This window comes from Pituophis catenifer, unplaced genomic scaffold (genome assembly GCF_029215685.1).
Source record: "Pituophis catenifer annectens isolate HBS135680 unplaced genomic scaffold, rPitCat1.0.hap2 SCAF_9, whole genome shotgun sequence".
NCBI lineage: Eukaryota > Metazoa > Chordata > Lepidosauria > Squamata > Colubridae > Pituophis > Pituophis catenifer.
Genome location: NW_027256889.1, coordinates 6,179,261 through 6,200,663, shown reverse-complemented (window position 1 = coordinate 6,200,663; position 21,403 = coordinate 6,179,261). Strand labels below are relative to the sequence as shown.

General features: G+C 45.9%; 1 protein-coding gene across 3 annotated transcripts; it reads right to left on the bottom strand.

Moving 5' to 3' along the window:
- Window positions 1-211: 211 nt before the first annotated feature.
- On the bottom strand, window positions 212-21,308 carry XRCC1 (X-ray repair cross complementing 1). 3 transcript variants are annotated; one of them, XM_070949783.1, is made up of 17 exons: window positions 21,231-21,308; window positions 17,178-17,270; window positions 16,127-16,234; window positions 15,012-15,170; window positions 13,377-13,457; window positions 12,588-12,705; window positions 11,565-11,686; window positions 10,268-10,391; window positions 9,316-9,544; window positions 8,227-8,343; window positions 8,043-8,142; window positions 6,819-6,993; window positions 5,411-5,465; window positions 5,094-5,239; window positions 4,413-4,503; window positions 3,641-3,716; window positions 212-2,296 (listed from the first exon to the last, which is right to left on the bottom strand). In XM_070949783.1, exons 1-17 carry the CDS (start codon window positions 21,279-21,281, stop codon window positions 2,183-2,185), a joined length of 1,959 nt encoding a protein of 652 aa, XP_070805884.1. In that variant the 5' UTR covers window positions 21,282-21,308; the 3' UTR covers window positions 212-2,182. The 3 variants fall into 3 exon arrangements, with proteins under 3 accessions (XP_070805884.1, XP_070805885.1, XP_070805886.1); XM_070949784.1 differs by having other exon boundaries at window positions 12,588-12,702; XM_070949785.1 differs by lacking the exon at window positions 15,012-15,170.
- Window positions 21,309-21,403: the final 95 nt, after the last annotated feature.

Genomic DNA, 21,403 nt, shown 5'->3' with positions numbered 1-21,403 from the left:
TGGTTAAGGAATTCTGGGAACTGAAGTCCATAAACTGCAGTGTCCTTTGTTGGGGGAAGACATCATCTGTTACCAAGGAAAATCCACTCAAGTTGAAAAGAACTGGGCAAATGCCATCCGGAATGGAACATATTTTTAGACGCTCCTTATCTGGTCAAATTCTGAATTGCCACGATAAAGGATGAGAAGGGATGTGAGAGTACAGCCAAAATTATTCTGTGTCTTGATTTTTTATTTTTGAAAAAAAAAAAGAAGTGGTAGGAAGGAGAACTCCCTCAAGTATCTCGCTCCTAATTATATGGTTGAGAGTTCCAGCACATAAAACAAAATTTAGGCCCCAGGGAAAAATCTCTGGTTTCCATCTTGGAATCTTTATACAAAAAGAAAAAATCTGCTTGAGAAGAATGATTAGACTGCAATTGACGGATGTCTCAATGAGAGATGGACCTCCAATTCTGCAGTGCCCATCACAAGTAAAACACTCCCCACAATCGATTTAACATTTTTTTCCCCTGTGAAAGCAAGGAAGTAAGAACGAAGAGTAGAATGGCTGGTTTGATCGCAAACTGGGAAATAAGAAATCAGCTGTAAAAATGAGGTAGATTATTCAAGACCTCCCAGCCCAGTTTATAGCAACTGAAAAGTGGGAAGGAACATGAATTTTGGGGAATGGGATGTCATTCTGAAATCGTCTTAACTTCGAGAGCTTTAAAATGCATGGACTTCAACTCCCAGAGTTCCCCAAACCAGAATTCTGGCTGGGGAATTCTGCTGGCTAAGGTATTCTGGGAGCTGAAGTTCACTCGTTTTAAAGTTGCCAAGGTTAAGAAACGCTACTCTGAAAAGAACACGTAAAAATGGTCCAATATTTTTTGTTCCGAAGAAGCAGGGGGGGGGGGGCAAAACAATTCATAGTGAAACTGACGATGCTCTGCAGAAATGAACAATTCCATTCTGAAATTAACTAAAGCAGTTTCTTATTTTCCTACGGAGGAACCTGGAAAAATTCATTGAAAATGAAGATTTCAGCCACATGAGCCTACCCCAGAAATTGTGATTCGGTTTAAGCAATCAGGGTTTCTTCTAATACTTCCGTTCTCAACTTTGCTACCATCGTATATCTAGGCTGGGGGTCTCCAACCTTGGCAACTTTAAACCTGGCGGACTTCAACTCCCAGAATTCAGCTTTGCTGGCTGAGGAATTCTAGGAGTTGAAGTCCGCCAGGCTTAAAATTCCCAAGGTTGAAGACCCCTGATTTAGGCCAAACACCCTCCTCTTAGAATAATTGGTCAGGAAAAGTGTTCACTTAATTAACGGAGCCCAAACATAAAACTTCTAATCAGTGTTGCAATTGTCAAAACAAGCCAGGATTGGGTGGGGATTATGGGATGCCATTTTTTCCTGGGTGTTTTTTTCTTTCCTTCTGAAAACACGGCATGGAAGGCATGAATGTAATTTGTCGATCGCGGCATTTAAAAACGAGCTCGGCTTTGTCTGCAGATGGGACAACCCACCGAGGTTTACCTACACTAATGATGGCGACGAGCCCCATCACTACTATCGTGAAACTGGAACCACCCTGGGTGAGAAATGGGACAGGTTTTTTTCTTCTGCGAAACCCCCAAACTCCCTGCTAAGAAAATCAAGGTTTGCTGCTGTCGGGGTTCGGTGTACGTAGAAAGATCTTTCCATAGGGAGAGGCAAAAAGATGCTCAGCCAGAACACATCCCCACAATGCCCTGGGAAGACGAAGAAGAGAAAGAGGAGTACCAATATAAGTGGGTTGTGAGAATGGCAAGAAATACCGAGGCGCGCAAAGAGGTCTGTGAATTTGGTTCTGTACATTAACTTTCGCCTTTGTTGAACCCTGGGCTCTTAATTTTAAGGGAGCGCCTTCTCCAACCTGGAAGATGACCCTAGCGCTGTTCCAGAGCAGCCCGCAGCAAGCATTGCTTCCCAAAAGCAGACTGATTTCTGACATGATCTGGTGGAACTGGATGGGGAAAGAAAAAAAAAAAAACGCAACCAAAGACCATCCAAACCACCCCAAGGTTGGAGGGCTTCAGAGGGAGGCAATTTCTCCCAACGGGAGTGTCCTGTTTCAACTAGCCAGCAGGCTAAGGATCTTCCCCCAAAAGAGACGAATATACATTATATACAAACTCCGGCAGGTAAATCCTCCTACACTCGCGGCACCACGACGTACGGCTGGTGGGGAATCAGCTTCTGCCGGTCGTTGCAGTTGTAGATCCAACGGGGACGCACGAAGGAAAGGTTGGGATTGTCATTCAGAGCCTGAAGCCAAAATTAAGGAAAGAGACCATCCAACAGTCTCGGAGCTGCTCATAGTGGCAGAACCTAGCCTATTTGCAGACAGAGACTGTTGAAGCTGGCTAATCATCATCATCATCATCATCTTTTAATGACCCTATAATCCCTTGCGGGGGTGGAGTCTGGGCAACTGAATGGAGCTGAGTGATTACTGGCCGGATGCCTTTCCTGTCACCAATGCGGAGTTATATTCAGCAGATATATTCTCATGTGTCCAGAGAGAGTAATAGCTGCCTCTACCCTAGGATCAAACTCACAGCCTCCTGATTGTGAGACGAGAGCTTCACCTCTAGGCCATCGCATCACGCACCGTTGAAGCTGGCTAATACCGGCATTCAAATTAATATTTTTCTCCTCCTCCTCTTTCTGGGAACTTCATCTGGTGCGTCAACTCAGAGCCAGTACGGCAGTGGTTCTCATCCTTGGGACTTCAACTCCCAGAATTCCCCTGCCGGTGTTGGAAGTCCAACCCATCTTAAAAGTTCCCAAGGTTGAGAAACGCTACAACACCGTGCAATGGCATGACGTTTTATGTCTCCTCCAATTTGTTCAATGAAAGAGAGGAGTCCTCCAAAATTTCCCCTATCACCATCTTTTCTCCTTTCAACAATTTCATTAACCCTTATCTGGTGCCAATTTAGCACTGACTAGGTTCTTGTGTAAAAGCTTCCTAGGGGTTTTACAGATTAACAGAGTTGGAAGGGACCTTGTAACAGTGGTGAAATCCCAATTTTTTTACTACCGGTTCTGTGGGCGTGGTGTGGCTTGGTGGGCGTGGCAGGGGAAGGATACTGCAAAATCCCCATTCCCTCCCCATTCCAGGGGGGAGGATACTGCAAAATCCCCATTCCCTCCCCACTCCAGGGGGAAGGATATTACAAAATCTCCATTCCCACCCCACTCTGGGGCCAGCCAGAGGTGATATTTGCCGGTTCTCCGAACTGCTCAAAATTTCTGCTACCGGTTCTCCAGAACCTGTCAGAACCTGCTGAATTTCACCCCTGCCTTGTAGGTCATCCAGTCCAAGCCCCCCTCCTCCCCCCGCACCCACCCACCCACCCAAGCAGGAGACTGTACACCATTTCTGACAGATTCTGAAATGGAATTTAACATATCGTCTTGATTCTTTGGCTCCTGACGTTAGCGCAGTTCCTAGCCGTCACAAGACTGGGTGTATACCCTGCTCAATGTAAATTTGACCATTCCTCAGAGGTCTTCAGAATTGTAGCACGGGTGGTCCTATCGGTTTTGTGAAATGGTTTAAAGGTCTGGGCTAATTTCCCCGAAGCCCTAAAGATCCCAGCTCACCTCATCAAACGTGTCGTCCCATTCTTGAGCCGTGATCACATAATTTACACGCTCGTTCATGTAGTCCTCCACTTCCCTGCAAGAAGTCAAAATGTGCGGCCTTTAAGAGAGTTTTCTGCTTCTCTAGAGATAAGAAAACATCTAGGAGAAGGGTCCCCAACTCCTGGTCCACGGACTGGTACCAGTCTCTCTCCCTCTCTCTCTCTCTCTCTCTCTCTCTCTCTCTCTCTCTCTCTCTCTCTCTCTCTCTGAAAAACCTCTTTTGTTGCAACAGCTGTGAATTCTGTTCCTTTGCTCCTCCTTTAAGTCTTATGGGAGGGGCCAATCATCTCCAAGCCCTACTCCCAAGTCGTCCCTTTTCTTTTAACTGCTCTTGCCTTCTGGCAGCTCTGTGCATGCGCGCACTGGGAACAGGCTCCCCCTGTTCCTCTGCCTTGCTGAGGTCCGACTCGGGAGGCTCCAGAGACGGCACATACCTCCCAAATGGCCCTTTTTCTGCCTCCGACACAGAGCCCTCATCCGAACCTTCCCCAGACTCCAGGACTGGCCCATGTTCCTCCCCAGCCTCCTCACTGTCCGACTCCGCTGCCAGTTCTGCAGCGCAGGCCGCCGGCAGATCAAAACACTCTCTCTCTCTCCCTCTCTCTCTCTCTCTCTAAATCAACTCTTCACCCAAGCTGTCAAAGCAGATGAAAATATATATATACGGCACCTTCTACGTCATATTTAGGAACTGGGAGAGCCCTACAGTAATATTCTGGTAAAAACTCACCCATTAAAAGCTATGATGTAGCGATTCAAGAGGCGTCGTTCCTGAGAAGGGAATTCACCATAAAGGAAGAAGCATTTGCCCACAAACAGATCTGGAAAGGAAAAGCAAAGATCCTTTAAAAGCAGAATGAAGAACAGGACAACCCAAACATACCCATTCGTTCTCTAATCATTCAGCCAGTTTCATCTAGTGGTTTAAGGCAGCAGGCTAGAGACCAGGAAATGGCGAGTTCTAATCCTGCCTCAAGCATGAAAACCAACCAGCACCTCACTTAAAAACTGCACCCCTTAGCACACACATTGCTAAGGCATCGTTTTGAGGGTAGGAATTGAAACAGCTTATGTCCAGGATGCGAGGAGTCTGTAAATATTTTCGTAGCCCTCTTTTGACTCATGCAGTATACAGGTCCTCAATGGAAGGCAGGTTGGTAGTAATTGTCTTTTTATGTACACAGAGAGCATATGCACCAGACAATTTCCTTGTGTGTCTAATCACACTTGGCCAATAAAGAATTCAATTCAATTCTATGGATCTTACAATTCCAACTATGGTCGTAAGTCGGGGACTGCCTGTATTAGATACTGATTATTTAGCTAAAGAGTAATGGACTAATAATCCCACAGATACTTCGATTAAGAAAAAAGGAAAGAAATACCAAACTTTAGATCGGTTTGGACAAACCTGGAAGTTCTGGGATAGGCTGATCTGGCTCCACCTGTTCCTCAACGTCTGTGTTCTCGTCAGTGGAACCAGCGTAGGGGTCGTTGTCCGGTTCTGGGATGATCCTCCGTCCGCCTTGCTGCTTTTTGCGGTGTTCCTCTTCGACTCTAAGCCAGAGGAGACACGGAATTAGCTTTGGGAAAGGATCCACCACAAACCCCCCCAAAGGCCTCCAGGCTTCAACCCACAGACTCTATTGTGGTAAGCTCTGTTTCAGTTATTAAGTGATGCAGCCCGCACAGGAAGGGTCAACTATGACAGGGATCACTCGGACCAACCTCCTTAACTCGTCATCGGTGTCACCAGACCCTTCGTCTCCGTTGTCTTGAAGACCTAAGGGGCAGCAGAAAAGTCAGAAAGGAAACATCAGCAATCTCTTTTATGTCCCCACTGTCAAAACTGCTGGGTAAACTGTTGTGATCACTGGTGGAGAGGATGGCTGATGAGCTGTCCCAGAGAAGCAAGAATCCTTCATTAACACACTTCATGAAGTGTGGTAAGGCCACACTTAGAATATTGCATTCAGTTTTGGTCGCCATGATGTAAAAAAAAAAGATGTGGAGACTCTAGAAAGAGTACAGAGAAGAGCAACCAAGATGATTAGGGGACTGGAAGCTAAAACATATGAAGAACGGTTGCACGAACTGGGTAGGTCTAGTTTAATGAAAAGAAGGACTAGGGGAGACATGATAGCAGTCTGCCAATATCCCAGGGGCTGCCCCAAAGAAGAGGGAGTCAAGCTATTCTCCAAAGCACCTGAGGGCAGGACAAGAAGCAATGGGTGGAAACTAATCAGGGAGAGAAGCAACTTAGAACTAAGGAGAAATTTCCTGACAGTTAAAACAATTAATCAGTCGAACAACTTGCCTCCAGAAGTTGTGAATGCTCCAAAACTGGAAGTTTTTAAGATGTTGGATAACCATTTGTCTGAAGTGGTGTAGGGTTTCCTGCCTAAGCAGGGGGTTGGACTAGAAGACCTCCAAGGTCCCTTCCAACTCTGTTATTCTATTCTATTCTATTCTATTCTATTCTATTCTATTCTATTCTATTCTATTCTATTCTATTCTATTCTATTCCCTATCCTATCCCATCCTATCCTATCCTATCATCTATTCTTATTCTATTCTATTCTGTTCTGTTCTGTTCTGTTCTGTTCTGTTCTGTTCTGTTCTAACCCCTTCAATAATCTCCACAAGGTTACTCAGTTAAAGCAGAGCTATGAGACTGGAAGGTGGTTAGATGTTAAATAAATTAACCTCAAGGACATATCTGACAGAGTTGGACAAAGGGCAACTGAATATAATTCTAAAAACATTTTTACAAAAGCCTATATATCTGGAAGAGTGCATTCAATGATTTTTTTTGTTTGTTTGTTTTGCATATGCCCTAACATGGAGGAAGAGACACTTGGTATTCAACATAAATTGAAATTGCAGAAGTGGACATTGTTATTATTCTTGTTTTAGTCTTTCTATCTATAATACATTCCTTTACTGATATAAGTAAATATTGGCTATTTTATTTTATTTTGTTTTAAAAAAAAACAATCTCTACAAGATGGATAGAGAGAAACACCTGAATCTTGGTTTCAAACACCCATGCTCCACTCACCACCAGCCCCACTCCTGCCAACGAAGGATTCTGTGGGAGCAATGTTCCTCTGCATCCCCAAATATATGACTCTACCTGCAAATTTCTCATCCCCGCTGGATGCCCTTGAATTGTTGTGGATGTTGCTGTTCTGAGAGGTGGTGGGCTCTTCCTCTTCCTCTCCGGAAGACACTTTCGGTGGCACTGCCTGCAATATTTTGGGGCTGGTGGCAGGCTTAACTTTGTGGTTGGGGCTGGGCACACTGGTTTTCTGGCACAGAAAAGACAGGGTTCAATTGCAGAGGAAGGCAAACTGACCTGCAGCAAGTTTTTGAACATTTCTTGGTCATTAAATTCCGATATTGATTAATTTTTAAAATTGATTTATATTCCGCTTTAATTATTTCTGTAGTTAACTCAAGACAGTGAACGTATCATCCAGCACATCTTCCTCCTCCTATTTTCCCCAGAATAACAACTCTATTGGTCAGTTGGGCTGAGAGGAAGTGACTGGCCCAAAGTTACCCAGCTGGCTTTCATGCCTAAGGCGAGACTAGAACTCACAATCTCCTGGTGACTGGTCCAAAGTCACCCAGCTGTCTTTCATGGCTAAAGCGAGACTAGAACTCACAGTCTCCTGGTAACTGGTCCAAAGTCACCCAGCTGTCTTTCATGGCTAAAGGGAGACTAGAACTCACAGTCTCCTGGTGACTGGTCCAAAGTCACCCAGCTGTCTTTCATGGCTAAAGCAAGACTAGAAACCACAATCTCCTGGTGACTGGTCCAAAGTCACCCAGCTGTCTTTCATGGCTAAAGCGAGACTAGAACTCACAATCTGCTAGTGACTGGCCCAAAGTTACCCAGCTGTCTTTCATGCCTAAGGCGAGACTAGAACTCACAATCTCCTGGTGACTGGTCCAAAGTCACCCAGCTGTCTTTCATGCCTAAGGCGAGACTACAACTCACAATCTCCTGGTGACTGGCCCAAAGTTACCTTTCATGCCTAAGGCGACACTAGAACTCACAATCTCTTGGTGACTGGCCCAAAGTCACCCAGCTGGATAAGGTGGGACTAGAACTCACGGTTCCTTGCTTTCTAGCCTGGTGCCTTAACCACTAGACTAAACTGGCTCTCCTCACAAAGATTCCTGATATATTCCCGACAAAGGCAAAACACTCTTAAAGGATTAGAATCTCATGGCTTACACTAATGTTCACGTTGCAAAATAACAAGTCAAATCAGGTAAGAAAAACCTACAATGAAACTCACTATATACCACAGTAACGGAAACGTCCCCCAAACAAACACATCTAATCTACCTGTTGAGGAGTCAAAGGTCTGCGAGGCGGAGCTGAGGTCTCCTCCTCACTCTCCTCTTCCTGTTCGCTGCTGGATGACTCGGGGCCACCCATCACGTACCTAGGAAAGGGAGCCTGCCAGTTATAGTCTGAAATGAAAATGGAGCAGAAATCCACCTAGCTCCTGTTCCCCTTGGCAACTCACCTTTTGCAGGGTAAGCACCGACGGGTACGGTGGCAGTCCAGGATCCACTCTTTCCGTACAATGGTGCCCCCGAGCCCTTTCACCTGGCTGTATTTGGGGGTGTTGGCAAAGGCACAGCTAGAAGGAGAAACAGAGTCATTCAGCACTGAAGGATCCATTGCAATCTATCAGGCACCAGTATGAAACCTACCAGCTTACTCTAGTGGTAAAGGCACCAAAAAACCAGGAGACCGGGATTTCTAGTCCTACTTTAGGCATGAAAGCACGCTGGGTGACTTTGGGCCAATCCCCAGGTGACTATGAGTTCTAGTCCCACTTTAGGCATGGAAGCACACTGGGTGACTTTGGGCCAATCCCCAGGTGACTATGAATTCTAGTCCCGCTTTAGGCATGAAAGCCAGCTAGGTGACTTTGGACCAATCACCAGGAGACGGTGAGTTCTCTAGCCTTAGACATGAAAGCTGGCTGGGTGACTTTGGGCCAATCCCAATCTCTATTCATTCACATTTCATTTTGACCTTTCTTTGGCATTTTTAAAAAATCCTTTTTAAAACTTATTCTATCCCGCTATTTCCTCGATATTAGTGTAACTTGATATTAGAGTTGGCCGTAGTGAGTTGGCCATGGTGAATTGTCCGAGGCAAGTTATTATAGACCCTCGCAAAATTGGGAGTCTCTTTGAGTTCTTCTTTTACAAAGCTGAGATCTTGGGCTCCCTAAATAGAGCATTTTTTTTTTTAATTTGATTTATATGCCGCCCTTCTCCGGAGACTCAGGGCGGCTTACAATGCGCTAAGCAATAGCCTTCATTCTTTTGTATATTTATACAAAGTCAGTTTATTGCCCCCACAACTGGGTCCTCAATTTACCTCCCTTAGAAAGGATGGAAGGCTGAGTCAACCTTGAGCCTGGCGAGATTCGAACCTGCAGTAATTGCAGGCAGCTGGTCTTAATAACAGGGTGTTTTAGACCACTGTACTATCAAGGCTCTTATTTGAGGTTGCAATGGCTTAACTTTTAGGGAATGGGGAAAAAATGAAAACCACGCATGTTTTAGGAAGGTAGATCCACTGGGTACCAGACACGTACATGAGGTGAGTGCTGTCAGGGGACCAGTCTGGACGGTACTTGGCCCCCATCTCCAAGGCCTTGTCCCTTAATTCAGAGCGAAAGGGGTTCTGGAAGCCGCTCAGCACGAAGACAGTACCCTGTAGGAGTTGCTGGAAAGGCCCGTTTGCTGCCGTCTCCTCTGAAGACTGTGTGGGAAGAGCTTTTTTCAAAGGCAGCGTCTTCTGGGGAGGAGACGTGGAGAGAGAAACTGCAAATCAACAAAGACAAAACGCAAAGGTTAGGTTAAGAGGCAAGTCCGAATCGTTGCTCATTCTTTCATGTAAATTACCCAGCCTACTGTACTAAGCCGGCGCTTAGAAATCCAACTTCAAAAAAGTGATGTGCTCAAAAATATTTACATCAAACGAATTTGCTTGATGTATTTTTGGGTCATTTGTTTTGCTGCTTCCTTTTATGTTAGTTTGCATTTTAATATTTGACTCTGGAACTTAATAAAGATATGATAGTAATAATAGCAATAGCACTCAAGACTTATATACCGCTTCACAGTGCTTTACAGCCCTCTCTAAACAGTTTACAGAGTCAGCCTCTTGCCCCCAACAATCTGGATCCTCATTTTACCCACCTCCGAAGGACGGAAGGCTGAGTCAACCTTGAGCCTGGTGAGATTCAAAAAGCCAAATTGCAGGCAGCCGGCAGTCAGCAGAAGTAGCCTGCAGTACTGCACTCTAACCACTGTGCCACCATGGCTCATAATAATAAAGTAACGTGCTGAAAACATTTGGGTTCAGGGCTATCGCTTGTACAACTGCTTATCATTTTATCTTAATATTGTTTGCCACTCAGGGACACTTGTTGAGATTGTTGGCCACGCAAACGGACTATTGATTAAATAAATAGATGAATTTAAAAAAATGTTCTGTATTGCATGGATTTTTCAACTTGCAAGTTTTCCCCTTTCTTCACACACCTTTGTGTTTTTTGGAAGGTGGGTGTGTAACGCGGGACTTATCAGGGATAGCTTTCTTGGTTGCTGATGAGAGGCCAGCATTTTCTTTGCTGAACTCAAACTTCCTTTTGACTGGGGTGGGTTCCTGCAAAGACAAGAAAACTTAAGACTGCAACTAATCCTAAAATACTTGGGACAGAAGCTTCTCCCAACTTCATTGGATTTACTTCTAAGACAAATATAGGCTTACGGATCCTTTAAGATTGGCTGTAAATAATTCTAGGACCCATGCTGCTGCTCTGGCCCACGAATAAACCATGCTCATGTGCCTAGAGAGGCAACATAGTAAGATTGCGGAATGGAAGTACAAGTAGTCCTTTCTTAACAAAAATAACTGGGAACAGAATTTCGGTCGCTAAGTGACACGGTCATAAAAACACATAATCATAAGACACCATAGCAACTTATGATGGCAGTTCCAGGACTTCTAGTTGCCATGATTAAACAAGTCATACAACATCACATGGGGGCCATTTGCGACCTCCTGCCAGTTCCCTCATGGACTCCACTTGTGAAAAGCCGACGGTGAAGGTTGCAAATAGAGATCACGTGAGCATAGGATGCTGCAAGGACTTGCTTCCTCCAAGACAAGTCGTTGAGTAGTCAGATCACATTCACATGAATGCAGGGGTGGACTGCTGGGGGTTCGCAGGGGTTCAGGAGAACCTCTAGCTAAGATTCTGTGCAGTTTGGAGAACCTCCAAATCCCACTCCTGGCTGGCCCCACCCACCCCACCCTGCCCCTCCCAGGAGTCCCCACCTGGCCTGTTTTGGATGCAGGTAAGTGCAGGGCACACACGAAGGCTCGAGGAGGGTGAAAAAGTCCTACCAGAAGTTCGGGAAGGCCAGAAATGGGCCTGTTTCTGGCCTCCAGACAGCCTCCGGAGCCTGGGGAGGCCATTTTCACCCTCCCGGAGGCTTGACAAAAGCCTCCAGAGCCCGGAGAGAGCAAAACTGCCCACCGCACCGTGGAGCAGGAGGCCGACTAGGCCATGCCCACCATGGCCACACCCACCCAGCAACTGGGCAGAGAACCCCTTGCTAAAATTTTTGAAGCCCACCCCTGCATGAATCTGGCAATGCTGTTAACAGTTGCAGCTAGGAGGACCAGTCATAAGTACCACTCATTCGGTTAAAGAAGGAATTTATTTTTGTTTCTCTGCTTGGACAGCAAATTAGAGACAGGAAAAAGGTTGGAGGTCGACCGCTTCCCACCACCGCCCCCATTCCCCCATGGCTTCTATTTCCTCTTCTTTACCTTGGGTGAGGTTTTGGTGGTGGGCTTGTCCACCACAGATGGTGAAGAGTCAGGAGAAAGAGATTTGTTGGTCTGCAGTGAGGCGGCAGCATAACTGGGTGAAGGCTGGTCATTCTGAGATGCTGCAAGAATAGTAATTATTATCATCATTATGTTTCCAGTCTCGATGTGGATATCTATACATGTAGAAAACACTGCAAATGCTAAAGAGTAGATAAAGCGTTAGAACGGACACTTTCAGCTGGAAAAAAAGTTTCATTTCAAGAATGGCCAAACGAAGAAGGAAACCGATCACACTTTTAGTCTTCTCATCGTTCTCACCACCCATCTCCTCCCACTTCTGACTGCATGACTGTAACTTTGTTGCTGGTATCCTTACGATTTATATTGATATTGTTTCCTAGTATGAGTTGATTGCTTATTTGTACCCAATGACTATCATTAAGTGTTGTACCTTATGATTCTTGACGAATGTATCTTTCCTTTTTATGTACACTGAGAGCGTATGCACCAAAGACAAATTCCTTGTGTGTCCAATTACACTTGGCCAATAAAAGGAGCCTGGTGGCACAGCAGACTAATAGCCTGTTATTAACATTCAGCTGCCTGCAATTACTGCAAGTTCGAATCTCCCCAGGCTCAAGGTTGACTCAGCCTTCCATCCTTTCTAAGGTAGGTAAATTGAGGACCCAGTTTGTGGGGGCAATAAGCTGACTTTGTATAAATATACAAAAAGTATGAAGGCTATTGCTTAACGCATTGTAAGCCGCCCTGAGTCTCCGGAGAAAGGCGGCATATAAATCAAATTAAAAAAAAAAAAGAATTCTAATCTATTCTATTTATCAGATTCTATTAGCAATTAGTGTTATTAATAGAGCCTGCATTGCAAGGGCAAAATCTCACATATTATCAGCTTCTAAGTTACAGCAGAGAAAGGCTACTGCCTCCTATTGGCTGGATGATAAATAAAACTGTGACCTTCTGACGGCTTTTAGGTAGGATAAAAAAACTTGTGAGAATTACCTTTAGGAGGGGAGACCAGGGGTTTACTGGCACGGCTGAAAAAGAGAGCACCAGGTTTCAGAGAGCTGGAGTTGCTGTCATCCTCCTTCACCTTAAACTGCCCCAATTTGGTGACCTTCTGATGCAGGTGGAAGAAAAAGAGAACGAGATACCCAGATTTTAAAGAAAGGTCATAGTGTTGTGGCCCACCAGCGGCCAGTGGAGCTGGCAGCAGATTCGGACAGTGAAGAGGTTGGGGAGGAACATGGGCCAATCCTGGAGTCAGGGGAAGGCTCTGATGAGGGCTCTGCGTCGGAGGCAGAGAGGGGGCCAGGGCCATCCAACAGTTATCAGCTACCTTCGGAGTCGGAGGTAAGTGGGGCAGAAAAACAGCCTGTTCCCAGTGTGCGCATGCACAGAGTTGCCAGACAAAGGGAACAGCTGAAGAACAAGGGTCGACTCAGGAGTAAAGCCACAGGTGGATGATGAATGGCCCCTCCCAGAGGGAATAAAAAAGGAGCAAAACGGGAGGGGAGTTTGCAGGAGACAATTAGTTCGCTTAATTGGTTCGTGACTCTCAGAGACTCCTTGCCAAGTTTTGAAGATATCGGCCTGGCAACTCCCCAAGCCAGATAAGGTCTGTGACTGTAAATTCTCCCTTGAAAGACTTTGTTGGATGTGAATGAGAGGAATTCACAGTAACTTAACAACAAGGGGTTTTTGTCAGGACAAGGACTTCATGCTCTTCGGAAGCCTAGGTCAGAACACATAGATGTTGGAAGGGATCACGTAACTCAAGGTGATGCTCACCGGTGAAGCCGCTTTGGAATGTGTCTCACTGCTGTCTGGAGGAGAATGGAACCTCACGAAGGAAAGGCCATACGCCAGAGACTGAAGAGAGAAGGAAGAGGATTCAGATTTAGGCAAATCAGGCAGCCATAAAGCAATTGTCGTTCTGTGAGCGCAACTGCCTTCTCTAATGACAGACCACATTCCCTCCAGAGGTGGGACACAAACCAGCTTTATAACAGAAGGCAGATAAAATCTATGAGTGACTAAAAAACGTTAGAAACAAGACTAGCATTACTATAGCCTTCTTGGGGGACATACGCACGGATGGAGGATTCAGCTTCCACAAGTCCCAACTCCAAAGAAATCTGAAAACTGAAATCTGGACCGTTCCCTGGGGAGCTTAATAAGTCAACAAGAAAGGTTTGACCCTATTGAGAGCTTGCAAATTTTCTCTTCCTATCATCCCTTAAGGCAGGGGTGTCAAACTTGATCCTCATTGGTGCCATATCAGGATTTTGTTTGCCCCGAGCAGGGGGGGGGGGGGGGGGGCGTGGCCTAGCCATCATGGCTGTGCAGGCATGGCCAGGGTGGCATGGGCTGGTCCCTCGCCATGGCCCCGCGGGATGACTCTGGGTCTATCGCAGGCCAGATCCCGCCTGTGGGCTGCATGTTTGACACGTCTGCCTTAGGGATAATCTTGCTTAATATAAATGGCTAATAAGGTAAAGGTTCCCCTCGCACATATGTGCTATCCGTTCCCGACTCTAGGGGGCGGTGCTCATCTCCGTTTCTAAGCCGAAGAGCCAGCGCTGTCCGAAGACGTCTCTGTGGTCATGTGGCCGGCACGACTAAACGCCAAAGGCGCACGGAACGCTGTTACCTTCTCACCAAAGGTGGTCCCTATTTCTCTACTTGCATTTTTTACCTGCTTTCAAACTGCTAGGTTGGCAGAAGCTGGGACAAGGAATGGGAGCTCACCCTGTTACATGGCACTAGGGATTCAAACTGCTGAACTGCCGACCTTTCGATCCACAAGCTCAGCGTCTTAGCCACTGAGCCACCGCATCCTAAGTAAATGGCTAATAACTGTTACCTTTTTTAATCCTAGAGTTTAAGTGCTCTTTTGAGAGAAGTTACCCCATTAGTAAAATTGCGATTCAATGTTAATGTACTTGGGAATCACTGAAGCCAGCGAGCTTTATTTCTGAGTAAACATTCACAAGATAAGGCTATAAAAAGGGACCGGCTAGATTTTAACTCATTCAGCTATCTGTAGACTTTCATCTAGAAAAGGCATAATTGTGAACTTCTGGAGGTGAGACTTCACCTCACCTCCAGAAAGGTGAATACCCAGAAATTTAGGGTCACATTTAGAAGAAATTAATATTCACAACTTCTTGTTCGCCAGATAATCATCCAAACTGCCTGAGATCGACTTCTTTTCTCATATACAAAATGATGACTCTCTCACCTTTGAAATGCAGTTATGAGGAGGCATGGAACCCATTTTGATAGATACTAAACACAACAATTGCTAAAGCGTATGCTAAAAAAGTATCAGCTCCTTAGCAAGTCTCTGAGGAAGAAATAAATGCAGGAGTCCATGGCAGACTCCGGCCAGCATTCCATATATTTTGTTTCCAAAATATAAACCTTGGTATATGGCTGGGTACAAACAATCTTAACTCGGTCCCACTTCTTCTCAGCAGTCGCCTTCACCAGTTTATCTGGCCCAAACATACGGACTCTGTTCAAGTTGGTGCTACTCTTGCTCTCTGAGGGAGACATGAAGGAGGATGTAACCAACAGCACCTGAGGTGGAATGGAAAGCACTACAGTGGAGATCAAGAGACACAGGTTTTTGGAAAATACATCTCTCACTAAATTCCAGTCTTAATCCAGAAGTAAAGGTAAAGGTTTCCCTCACACATATGTGCTAGTCGTTCCCGACTCTAGGGGGCGGTGCTCATCTCCGTTTCAAAGCCAAAGAGCCAGCGCTGTCCAAAGATGTCTCCGTGGTCACGTGGCCGGCATGACTCAACGCCAAAGGCGCACGGAACGCTGTTCCCTTCCCACCAAAGGTGGTCCCTGTTTTTCTACTTGCATTTTTTACGTGCTTTCGAACTGCTAGGTTGGCAGAAGCTGGGACAAGTAACGGGAGCTCACCCCGTTACGCGGCACTAGGGATTTGAACCGCTGAACTGCCGACTTTTCGATCGACAAGCTCAGCGTCTTAGCCACTGAGCCATCGCGTCCCTTTTAATCCTTATAATCCAGAAGAGTCCTCCCCAAACTGCCTGAGAGCAAAGCTACAGCACACCAAATCAGCATTGGGGCTCTTGAGGGAAAAGTGTCACACACAGGAAAAATCCCAACATGGATAATAAACACAGGGGGAAAGCAGGGTCCCTCTTGTGCCTCTTAATGCAGGGGTGCCAAACTTGTGACATGTTGTCACGTAACGTATCACAATTCCCCCCCCTTTGCTAAAACAGGGGTGGGCGTGGCCAGTGCGTGACCATCTGGCCCGTGGGCCGCAGGTTTGACACCCCTGCTCTAGTGTTTTTGCCTAAACTGCTAAGCAGTCAGCCTGTGTTACACACACACACACCTGTATTCAAATGATGTTTGGTTTACATTGCTGGAATTTGTGACTGTACATATTCAAATGGAACAAAGGAAATAACACCAAACCCCCTTCACTGAAAACAGAAGAAGTACCATTGTTGCTGTGATAGCAACTTTCGGACGACACCAAATTCACTCACCTCATAAGTCTGCTCACTGGAAGAGGCAGAGCTGCCAGCCAGCACTTCCACAAAGGCAGAGCCTTCATTGCCAATATCAATGCTGTGAATCTGCTCCTCTTTTTCAAACTGTGAGGGGAGGAGAGTACCGTAAGAGAATTGTGGAAAATGCAGGAAAGGAATCCCTATAGGCCCAGGTCTTAACAATTAGTTATTGATTTAACCAAATATGCCCCAACCATATATATGAGCCATGCTAAGAGCAAATAAAACTACCCTATACTAAATCACTAAATCACTAAATTTGACTGACAGCGATTATTTAAGACAGAAAAGTTTTCCTTTTCCAGCTGCTGCTTTTTCTAAGATCTTAACAGTAGATAATTTTGAGGAGACTGGTGGACGGCTGAGCATACAGTAACGCACTGCAGAACCATGATTAACTAAATAGGAGAATTATGAAGAAATTCCAAATAGTACCTGAAAAGCATTTATTTCTGTTATATACAGTACATATACATGTATGTATGGGTAAAGGTAAAGGTTCCCCTCGCACGTATGTGCTAGTCATTCCTGATTCTAGGGGGCGGTGCTCATCTCCGTTTCAAAGCCGAAGAGCCAGCGCTGTCCGAAGACGTCTCCGTGGTCATGTGGCCAGCAGGACTAAACGCCAAAGGCGCACAGAGTGCTGTTACCTTTCCACCAAAGGTGGTCCCTATTTATCTACTTGCATTTTTACGTGCTTTCGAACTGCTAGGTTGGCAGAAACTGGGACAAGGAACGGGAGCTCACCCCGTTACGCGGCACTAGGGATTCGAACTGCTGAACTGCCAACCTTTCGATCGACAAGCTCAGCGTTTTAGCCACTGAGCCACCGCGTCCCTACACATGTATGTACACATATACACATACACACACAGAGAGAGAAATTGGGCTTGAAGAACTATAATTTATATGGACACGACTCTAACAGTATAAATATGCTTACAGCAAGTTATCATACTGCAGGTGTTACAAGAAAGTGCAGAAAGTGTTGGGGACTGATCTCACCAAGGGATTAGCGGAAACTCACTTGTAATATGACCGAAACTTGCTTTTCCCCAGCCTGGGCAGCCTTCCACTTGCGATAGGTGTCAGCCTTGAGCAGGTTCTCAGCACAATGCGTCTGGGGACAGGAGAAGACGCTAAATCAATGGCAAGAAAACAATCCTACTATCCATACATTCCTTCCTTTCTCCTCCTTAGCAACTTTTCCTTTCCTCCTCCTCAATGGTCTTAGACTGGGTTTACCCAGCATGCTTCAACTTTAAATCCATCAGAATGCACCATTGCTTTGTTCTGATTTGCCTTTCTCTTTCTTTCCCTCTTTTCTTTTTTTTTTTTTTTTTTTTTAGATAGGTGACATGATTAGAAGCTAGCTAAGAAAGGAAGATAAAGTCGTTTAATAAAGGGTGACATGATTAAAAGCTAGAATAAGTGATAGAAATAAGAGAAAGGGGAACTTTACTGTATATATTTTTATAAGACGAAATGAAAGCAACAAGAGAAAATGTGGAATGATTGAACAATGATAGACTGCAACATAATGTAAATGTGTATTGTCATTAGAAATGCATAAGCTGATAGAATGAAATAATTATGATTAACTTTATTAGTTTTTATTTGCATTAGAATGTATGACACCCCCAGGAGCCACACTGTTCACGCACTGATTTGAGATATTTATTAAAAAAAATAAAAAAATAAAATAAAAAAACGTGTAGAATTTTTTTTTAAAAAAAAGAAGAAAGCACCGTTTACTCTCTTTCTGGCATTTTTCAACCTCAGCAGCATTAAGATGTGTGGATTTCAATTCCCAGAATTCCTTACCTAGCTTCTGAATTGAAACCCACACATCTTAAAAGTTGCTGAGGTTGAGCAACCCAACTGAGCTCTATTCTGGCTTCCAGTAATGCAATGGCCTAACTTCACGAAACAGGCAAAACGGACCATCCCAAACCCAGTTCAGTCAAGTGTGTTATGCTAGCCCAGTATAATTGGGTTCAAGTGTGATCATAAGTCAAGGACTACCTGTACTATGACAGTCCTAAGCCATCTATTCCCCAAGAGTGGCCTGAGTGGCATAGGAGGCTAATGCCTCCTAAGGCAGCATTTAACATCCAGCTGCCTGCAATTACTGCGAGTTCAATTCTCTCCAGGCTCAAGGTCGACTCAGCCTTCCATCCTTTCTAAGGTAGGTAAAATGAGGACCCGGATTGTGGGGGCAATAAGATGACTTTGTATAAATATACAAAAGTATGAAGGCTATTGCTTAGCGCATTGTAAGCCGCCCTGAGTCTCCGGAGAAGGGCGGCATATAAATCAAATTTAAAAAAAAAAAAAAAAAAGAGGCAAGCTGATAAAATTGGTAGACTCGCACACATCCCTTTCTTCCCCCTCTTACGATCCCCCCCTCTTCTTCTTTTTCTCCTCTCTGTCTCTTTGATTAGGTCCACCCAACACACACCAAGCCTTAAAACGAGGGGATCACAATGGTTTGTTCCTATGACATCCTAGATCCATGATGGCGAACTTATGGCACGTGTGCCACAGGTGACACGTGTAGCCATATCAGTGGGCACGCCAGCTCAGCTCTGGCGCACATGTACACGCCGGCCACCTGTTTTTCAGGCCTTTTGGGCCCACCAGAAATAGGGAAACAGGCTGTTTCCTGCCTCAGGAGGGCCTGGAGCGGGTGGGGAAGGCTGCTTTCGCCCTCCCCAGATGCATAGAGAGGATCTGGAGCCAGGTGACAAAGAAAAATGGGCCTATCGGGCCATCCAGGAGCAGGGGGGGGGGAGGGCAGGTTGGATGCACATGCATAGGGTGGGGCACGTAGAATTATGGGTGTGGGCACGCGCGCACGTGTGAACCTCCCCCATGCCCTTCCTGGCACGCGATGGCGAAAAGGTTAGCCATCACTGTCCTAGATGCTCAACCTCTATGGAGATTCTCAGTCTATCCAGGTCACGGTTATTCCCAAAGGTGCTTTTTCAAGAGGCAATTGGACTTCCTTGGTTTTCTTTGAAGACGTTTCGCTTCTCATCCCAAAAGGTGCTTTTTCAAGAGGCAGCTCAACTTGCTTGTTTTTTCTTTTGAAGACGTTTCACTTCTCATCCAAGAAGCTTCTTCAGCTCTGACTGGATGGTGGGGAATGGAAGGATTTATACACCTTGCGGACAGCTGGTCATTTGCATCCTTTTAGCAAGTGGATTTATCTGTGTCATTAGGTTGCAAATGGCCGTGGAACCTTCTTGGAACAGCTGAAAGGACTGTATTGTAGACAGGAGATAGATGATGCCATATCCCACCCCTCTATTGAGAGAGAGTGTTGTTCAAATTTGACATCCATGGCCTCTTTTACGCCTTTCAAACCAGCAATCCTCTCTATCCAAAATGTGGGACCTGCTGCCTTCAAAAGAGCGGTCTGTGTCTTTTTAATTGTAGATGGGACTGCGATATCTTGTCCCGATGGGTTTGTTCTATGTTTGTGCCATGCGCTTATGAAGTGGCTGTTTTGTTTCCCCCATCGCTTCTCATCCAAAAAGCTTCAGAAGTCAAGTCCAGCTGCCTCTCTCTTGAAAAAGCACCTTAGGGATCCCAGATGTTGAAACCCAATCATCCAGGTTAGGGCTTAAGAAGGCAATGGTAGTTTTTTTCCCCATCCATCCTGACGACCATTGCTGGGTTCCCCCGCAACACGTTGGAGCCCAAAGTAGCCATCCTGGCTTTTGTCAGATCTAGGTCCTCCACTCTTCCATTCGCAACAGAATACCTTATGCCACCAGACTTGAAATTTTGGCCTTAGACAACTTAGAACTTCGCCGTCTTCGGTCTGACCTAAGTGTAGTACATAAAATTATCTGCTACAATGTCCTGTCAATGAATACTTCAGCTTCAACCACAATACAGGAGCATACAATAGATACAAACTTAAGGTAAACCGCTCCAAACTCGATTACAGAAAATAGGATTTCAGCAACAGAGTGTTCAACGCCTGGAATGCACTACCTGACTCTGTGGTTTCATCCCCAAACCCCCAAAAATTTTAACCTTAGACCAGGGCGGTCTCCAAACTTGGAATCTTTAAGCCTTGTGGACTACAACTCCCAGAATTCCCCAGCCAGACATGCTGGCTGGGGAATTCTGGGAGTTGAAATCCACAAGGCTTAATAAGTTTTCAAGTTTGGAGATCTCTGCCTTCAAACTGTCTACTGTTGAGCTCACTTTATTCCTTATAGGTCCATAAGGGGCGTGCATAAGCGCACCAGCGTGCCTACCGTCCCTGTCCTAAGGTTCCCCTTTTATCCATAACCCTCCCATGTATTCATAATCATGTTTATTATACATTTCATGGTTTCAACAATCATGTTTATACTTTTATAGGTAATCTTATGTGCTTGGCAAAATAAATAAAATAAAAAATAAATAAAAGATATCGTGTCATGGCCTTGTCCAGTGGAGGGCTGCATTGCCTGCACCAGGGGCCTCCAACCTTGGCCCCTTTAAGCCTGGAGGACTTCAACTCCCAGAATTCCCCAGCCAGCAAAGGGGTCTCCAACCTTGGCCCCGTTAAGCCTGGAGGACTTCAACTCCCAGAATGCCCCAGCCAGCAAAGGGGCCTCCAACTTTGGCCCCTTTAAGCCTGGAGGACTTCAACTCCCAGAATTCCCCAGCCAGCAAAGGGGTCTCCAACCTTGGCCCCTTTAAGCCTGGAGGACTTCAACTCCCAGAATTCTCCAGCCAGCAAAGGGGCCTCCAACCTTGGCCCCTTTAAGCCTGGAGGACTTCAACTCCCAGAATTCCCCAGCCAGACATGCTGGCTGGGGAATTCTGGGAGTTGAAGTCCTCCAGGCTTAAAGGGGCCAAGGTTGGAGACCCCTGGTCTGTACGGTTTCTATCCACCCCCGAATCCACCTGGATGCTCTTCCAGCGCCCACCGCCCCCATATCTGACTCCCCCCCGCTTTCCACGCCGCCTCACAATGGCCGCCTCCACCCCCACAACTTAACAGGCCCATCTCTCCGCTGCCTTGCTTGCTCCCGGAGCGGAAGCCGCCGCCAATCCCCCTTGGAAGCCGCGCTACCGTGTCGGAGCTGCTCGCGGAGACCACATGTCGGATCTCGATCTCCGGCATGGCCCGCCACTTTCTGTCACCCGCCGCCGTCACCCGGTAGCAAAACTCCGCCAAGCGCCGGAAACGGGGCGCTCTATACCCTTCCTCCCCCGACGCTCATCTCTATGATTCCCTTCCCACTT